At 42.2% G+C, this 7373-nt stretch overlaps 1 protein-coding gene across 1 annotated transcript in view; it reads left to right on the top strand.

Moving 5' to 3' along the window:
* The first annotated feature begins 3434 nt into the window (after positions 1-3434).
* Positions 3435-7373, top strand: part of LOC131885253 (plectin-like) — a 34366-nt gene continuing 30427 nt past the window's right edge. Inside the window, exon 1 of the mRNA XM_059233218.1 lies at positions 3435-3756. Within this exon, the coding sequence (XP_059089201.1) occupies positions 3456-3756 (301 nt within the window). The 5' untranslated portion in view covers positions 3435-3455. The remainder of the gene's footprint in view (positions 3757-7373) is intronic.

Genomic DNA, 7373 nt, shown 5'->3' with positions numbered 1-7373 from the left:
CCTTTGTTATCAATGAAGCATTTCCCATCAGATTAAGAGTGTTAAAAGTTTACGTATTGAAATTTGAATACCAGCCTGTTTGCTTGAATGGCAATGTGTGCGTATTGTACCTTATTAAATAGACGTCATGCATGGACCTCTGATTAGAACACAAGCCAAAGCAAGAGTACCAATTGTTATCGAACTTAAATACCTCGACAAGTAGTCGGGCGTTTTGGCGTTGCTCAGTACACATAAAGTCGCCCTGCCTGTTGATGCTTGTTGAAGTGGAAAACTACTATTGTGATTTTCATCGCCTCTTTTTTGTCGCCTTGCGTCATATTTTCTGGTTCTATTCTGATTTGCCTGCACTTTTTGTGCTCGACCTCAAAGATTTCCCCGCCCTGGTATTTATGATTTGACTTTTGTCACTTGCAATTGACTCCGGTACGTTTTGCTTGGACTCGTTTAAGGTCATGTGTTTTGAGTCGGATTTCCAATCAACAGTTATAAAACACTTTCAAGTTTTCAAAATGCCTTTAGTGGTGTTTGAATGTTATAATCGGAGGTAGCTCAGGGGATATTTACATATGTAAGCCATAAAGTCTTGTTTCAACTGTAGAGCGTTGACGCCCTGAAGTTTTTTTGCGATTTACTATCGGAAGTCTCCAGATTGCATCAGCGAAGTGACACATTTCAGAATGGACGTTTAAGAAAGTGACACAACATATCAAAAACAATACCAAAGACCTATACCAAAAAAAGAAAATCATGTCTTACGAGGATTACTATTTTCCACCACATTCGGGTTGTCAATTCCATCGAGTGGCTTTGGGCTTGCATCCGCGTGATCGGTCACCCTTGATCGAATGCAGTTCGAGTCCAGATCCAACCGCGATCTTGCCAGGTTATTTCATGCTTTTTGACATTAAGAGAGTGAGGAACCGACTATTCTAATTTCTTTGTCCTATCGAAACTCGCATAACCGCATTGCTCTCATATTTTTCAACCAAACAAGATCCTTGGCGTCATTGAAAATTGCTAATGACATTGAAACTTGAATCCGAAATTTGTTGAAGAGAAGCGCAATGACGCCCTGAGGAACTCCACGTTGTTTGGACTGAAGAACATGGCAAGCGTTCAAGAAGCATCTTTTCCTCCTAAGTGGCCAGTCATTTTCCAAAACCAATTTCAATTTGAGAAAAAAAAATTACTATCAATTTCAAAGTAAGTGAGACCTTTTTATGAGACAGATATGATGGCTTTGATGAACTTATTAAGACGATATGCCGGCTAGTTTTTCACGTTAAAAAAACCAACGAGATGCGTTTATGCGTTTTTCATTTCTTGTCAATGGAACCATCTTTGAAATGGCTTTCAATGCGAAGCTCCGGTTTTTTAAAAAATTGGGAACTAACGCAAGATGCATGGTCCAATGATTAGTGCAATTTCCTAACCTGAGAGAGGTCTCCGATTCGATTATGCTCACCGACCTTTCTCAGGAAATTCTTTAGACGCTAACCACACCTACGGACAGAGAATGGTTCTGTTACGGTCATACAGGCGAGGCTCAGCCCTCCGACCCTAGTAGAACAAAATAAGAAAAGTAACTCGCTTATCATTTAAAACCATGAATTCTTTCATTGGATATGCATGACCAGAGTCTTGAAAGATTGAGTGTGCCGAGTTCCTAAATGTCAAAAATCAACATATGTTATTCTTGTCAGACTATTATTCTGTGAGTAATTCAACGGAGGCAAGTTCAACTTCGAGTGGTTCTCTCAGTCCTGTGCCCAAAAATAACAACAGGATTTGTGAACTTGGGCTATCGCAACTCCCTGAAACGCCCACTCCCATTCTCATTGACCCGCACAGGACAACAACTAACAATAATACTAAAAGCAACCAAAAGAATGCTTGGCTCTACGTGATGCCTTCGCAAAAAGTGAAACCTCGTGAATGTGATGAAGTGCCAGATGAATTCAAACGCGCTGGAATCGGCTTGTGTTTTACAGGTACAATGTTACACCAAAATGTTAATCTATGTTATGAGGGCATTATAAGGGTGGAGCTCCATCCCATTTACCTGTTGCATTAGACTCAGATTTGCACGGTGCTGTATTGATCCAATTTCTCAATTGCAGCTGTCCTTGAGCGCGTTATCTGTCCTCCCAACTCCATGAAATCATAGCATGCCAATTTGTTAATAGGACACTTAAATTTGAAACACTTCCATTTTGCTCTTTGTGGAAATTCGAGAGCGAACTTGTCAACTAAGCAGGAAGTCAATTGGATCAATATCGCTAGTTTGAGCAGTACTTTTTTCGAGTCTTCATTTATTGCGATCTAAACGTTTTCTTCTGTGTCTATTTTCAGGTACGTGTTCAACTGATCTTATAACCTGAGGTTGCGTGACAAGCGGTTTCATGTTACGTTCGAAAAAGGGTATTTCAGTAATTTTTGTGCCTTGTTCTTTCATATATAATTACTTTTGACACTTGTGTCACTAATGACCAATCATGTAGGACAAGTGTTTTTCTTATTAACACTCGAGCATCCTTCATAAGCCGATATTCCAAGTGAAAGCATGGACCTCCCCGTCCAAAACAGCTGATGTAGGCTTCTTGGGTCCGAAAAGGCCCTGGAATGACCTTGATCCATGCACTCGGTCCCTCTGTCTTGGCTCTCGGTGGAGCAAAGGAACACAGAAGGAGAAGAAAGTCTGACAAACGAGCCAGGGTTCCCTCGGAATCTTTGATTACTTGTCATGAGGGCGGATATTAATTGTTCCGAGTAACTGACACTGACTTAAGTGTCGAAGTGTGTTATTATCTCTTCTTGTATTTATGAAATGCCGAACCCAAATATGGATGAACATCCAATGTTTTCTTGACTTAAATGCTTGGGAGGTTGTTTTGACCAATGGGAACCCTGTGCTTTCGGCATTAGTGTCAAAGTTGTTCCTTTGGATACTAAAAGAGTATTTCCAATTCTTCCCATAATCCCGGTGCATGTTTCATGGCCTTGATCCAATTTCACTCGTGTTCAATCCTATTTATGTATTGCCATGGCTTTGATTGTATGCTGTGGTTATTGGTGTACGATGAGCCAATTGATAGTGAACAACAATAATTGCCGCTTTACTAACTTTCAATTATTGTCTGGAAGTACCAGATGAGTTGTTGTCTCGATAAGCCAGTTTTGTCCGGGAATCTGCCTCAAGGATGAAACTGCAGAAAAACCGTGGGCCTGAGCTCTTTGAACTAATCAGTGTCGAACTTTCTGGGAGAGTTCCTCTTTTTTCGATCACGGTTTCTAAATTGTTCTCACTCAGTCTCTGGTTGTGCTAGAAGTTGTCAAGTTGTCTCAAAGTGATTACTGGCTGGCCAACCACTCAGCCAACCAACCAGCCAACCAACCAACCAACCAACCAACCATCTGTCACTGTCGAAAGTGAGTTGTGATATGGTTGCCAAATGGGTAATAATGTGTTGTCCCGTGTTCGCGAGTACGAGGAAGAGCATCACCTCTCGAGGTCTGTGTCCACGAGGTACATCAACCAGGTCATTCGACAACCCTATGGATATCCGAGACAAGTGGGTAGTTTGGTGTATGTCAACCGCAGACTCTTAAATTATGCTCACGAGTTCTCGGCGGCCTCTCAGCTGTACTTTGCCGGTCTAGGATTTGGTCGCACTCAATCGTTGCCGGCTTTGAACCGGTGTGTATCCCCATTGCGCTCAATGTCTTTTGAGTGTCTCCTGCATGCCCTTAGAGGTAAGTCAAAATGACCCAACTTTTGTTCCCTTGGAGGATTGTCCATGAACTTGGCCGCACAATCAAGACAAATAGCGTTGGTATGACCAAAGTCCTGCGTTTTTTGTAAGTTGTTTCATAGTTCACTGATAGGGCGTGTTTCCCAATGAGAGGAGGAAAAAAGTTTTGGGAACGGCAATTAGCAAATGATTGTGTGGCTGGAGTCGGTCAGAGTAGTCAAAACACTGATTGCCTCTCGCGTCTCATGTTTCCAGTCTATCAAATGTGTTGATTTGTATGCTTATCATGCAATTTTCATGGCCATACCGCTTGAATTTGGATTCGTTGACGATTTGGCTTCTATTCATCGACAGTTTCCACTTGAGAACAGGCTCTCTTCATTCATAAAAGCTGGCAAAGGCGTCCCGTAGGTACGTGTAAATGGGACACAATTCCCTTTATTTTCATCAGCTAATGGAACACAAATACCTTTTTCGTCCTTCACTCTTCGAGATCTCTTGGAACTCACTAGTGTTGACTGTTTGTTGCCAAACCCAAGCCAGGGCTGGACTGGCTGTGGGAGCTAATCGGGCCTTTGGAAGTTGGAAGTTGAGCTCTCTGTCAAGGAAAAACAGCAACAAAACGATCCAATCCAGCAGCACTGATCACGGTCGTAAAAAAATCCACATGAGAGCCAGTCTTTCATGACACTGGAAACTCGGAACACTTCTCTGCTCGAGAGTCTCTTTGTGATCCCTTGTAATCGTGCGTGAACGCACTGAGGATTTTCGAGCTTCTTTTTCCTGTCCAACCCTGTTGAGGGTCCATTTGAAGGGCTTCTTTACAGGGTCAGTTGTCAAAATTTCTCTATGTCAGTACATCATTTGGGCTAGAACAATCATGGTGAAAAACCCCAGCTGTCGTTTCTATTTTGAATGTGTGTGTATGTCAATATTGTGCATGGCTATCCCTCATGATAAGGGCTTTCCGAAAGTCCTCTCTCTCGGCACTAACTGTGTTCTGAGATTACCACAAAATGTCATGGCTGGTTGTCATTAGTGGTAGTCTCCACTCTTTCATATTCATGTCAAGTTACGTGTGGTCGAAACCTTCGATAGTTGGTTTTCCTGTGGCCTTAGTGTCCACGGTAATGTCCTGAGTGTCTTTTGCAAATGGATCACTATTAATTTGGATTCGGAGAGTTACAACTGGAATGAACAGGTGAAATCCATGACACACATCGGATCAGAGCTGTCACACCGTGTTATTTATAGCGCCGGTGAAGGCTGCTTGTGACTTGTGAGAGTAGAACTCTTTTGGAGAGGCCTTGAATTGTGAATATGATGATCAGAACCGAATTATGCGATCTCAGGACTCTGGGCCCTCACTCCATTGACACGACATTGTACAGGAAATGTTAAGCTGAATTTGAATTTCCTCTCGATTTGTGATCCGTGAAATATTTCGACGTCAGGAGCTTGAAACAGTTTTAGAGAATGTCGGCGAGTCGCACCAAGTCATGAATGGGATGCAAGAATGTCGCACCATGAAGAAAGTGAATTGGTGAAAAGTGCCCACAGAATCGGGACCAAAGATCTCTATTGCGAACTTGCTGCGTTTAGTGACTCCATTTATGAAAGAGGTAAGGCGTTTTCACTGACCCGAGACGGCTTGTCTTGGCTCTCAAGCCTCATGGTTAAAGTTTTGTTTTAAACGACCTGATTGTCAGAGTCAATTGCCTCAAGAGTCGAGTCTCTAAGAAAGGAGGGTAATTTCAAAGACATGTTCTATATTTGGTCTAAGGAACTGTTGTGGCTTACGTAGATGCAGGGTAAAAGGTTTTAAAAATGAAATATCCGTTACACATGGACCAAATTTCAGGTCTCTTATTTGGTTGGCAGAATAATTGAGTTTTTTTCTCACCCTAGAGGTCTCTGTAATAGTTTCGGCTTTCTGTCGTGCTGTAAGCACGCCATCTATATAAACACTTGGAAGGAGGAGATCCCATAAAATTATACCTTCGAAAGGAGAACAAAACCAATGTTGAAGCTTAAAGCTACGTAAGTGCTCATTAACATTTACTTGTACTTCAAATCCAAGCCAAATACGAATTGTGTATAAACACACCCATTAAGTGAAACAAAAGTTGGGCCCAAAAGCAAAACAACTCCATTAACACTTGTAGATGCCCTCCCTGCCCTCGCTTTACAGCTTCTCATAGAACGAATTTGAAAAATAAAGAGACGTTATAAGGAACTCCTCGGACCCTCTCTTACTAGTCGGCACTTATTTGACCTGTTTTATCTACTCTTGAAGATTTGAGTAGATCAAGATAATCAATAATAGTTGATAACCCATGATCCCCATGATAACGCTTTGACTCAACTGGGTGACTTGCCATTTGACTTAAGGTCCTCAAGAAATGTCCCAATTGTTCTTTTGTGGCTTATGTTTCGATTCAATCGGATCATGCAAACTGGGCGACGTATCTCTTTGCCTGTTGATTCTAATTTCTCCAACAAAAAATTGAAGAGTGACAGTGACACCAATATTTTTTGCAAAAATCCCCGATTGTTACCCAGAGAAAGACGGCGACGGGTTGCTTCAATAGTGGCCCCCAATCCGCTCTTGTTAAATGTTTTCTCAAACAAAGAGGGCTTAGCGCTGTCCAGGAAACTCTCGCACTTTAATCGAGGTAAGGCTGTTCAACTCATTATCAATTAGACAAGAATCATGTGGAACGTCCCGAGGACGCTGAACCTCATGTGACAAACTTATTTGATTGAAGCATCAACGTTTTACTTTTGTTGTTATTGACTCATGCAAATGAACTCCTCGACACGATACCCTAAGCCCTCGTTGTAAACATGCCTAAATCGCAATTTCGCAAGAATATAGCTGTGACAAGAGTGCTACTATGCTATCAAAGAGCCTCGTGGATGGAGCAATAAAGATTGATCCACAATGAAAATATGCGCTCTAAGCGTTTATTGTGAGCGAGTGCACGTACTGCAAGTGGAATGTGTAAAAATGATGAACAGTTGTGAATGGTTTAAGATGCCTTGTTGGCTAGCTGGAGGTTCTCGATTTGGTCGAACTTGTGCGACAAATGGACCACGCAAACTCATTGGTCTTACGAGAGCATCGAGCAACGAGTTTGCCTACGCATTCTACCCTCGGTCCGCTTATTTAGTGATCTGATCTTGGTAGAGAGGCTCCAGCCACATTTGTTGTACGCACATGTACGGGCGATGCTTATTTTGGAAGATGATGCCATTTTTAGAACAACACTCCATGCTCTTGTTTTCGTCCATCAACGTTGATTTTCAATCGGCAATTCGTCGTGATGCTCTTCTTCGATTTAGCATTAATGTCATTCAATGAGGCTGCGATTAAATTCAACCTGATGAGAGCGCGAACACATTCCTCCATGATTCATCTTTGGTGGCGGGCTGGTCCAACTACCGCTATCAAACCTCTTGTAGCCATGTGCTCTATGCCATCTTGATCAGCTCGATGATGATGATGAGCGTGATCACCATTTCATTGCATAAGTAGCTGGATGGAGGGTTTTTTTTCCCTTAAATTTAACGGAACTTCACCTCCAGCCACCTTTCCTGAGTCGCTCTCCCGCTGTC

Source organism: Tigriopus californicus, chromosome 8 (genome assembly GCF_007210705.1).
Source record: "Tigriopus californicus strain San Diego chromosome 8, Tcal_SD_v2.1, whole genome shotgun sequence".
Taxonomy (NCBI): Eukaryota; Metazoa; Arthropoda; class Copepoda; order Harpacticoida; family Harpacticidae; genus Tigriopus; species Tigriopus californicus.
The sequence above is the reverse complement of the archived record's forward strand: the minus strand, read 5'-3'. Positions and strand labels throughout refer to the sequence as shown.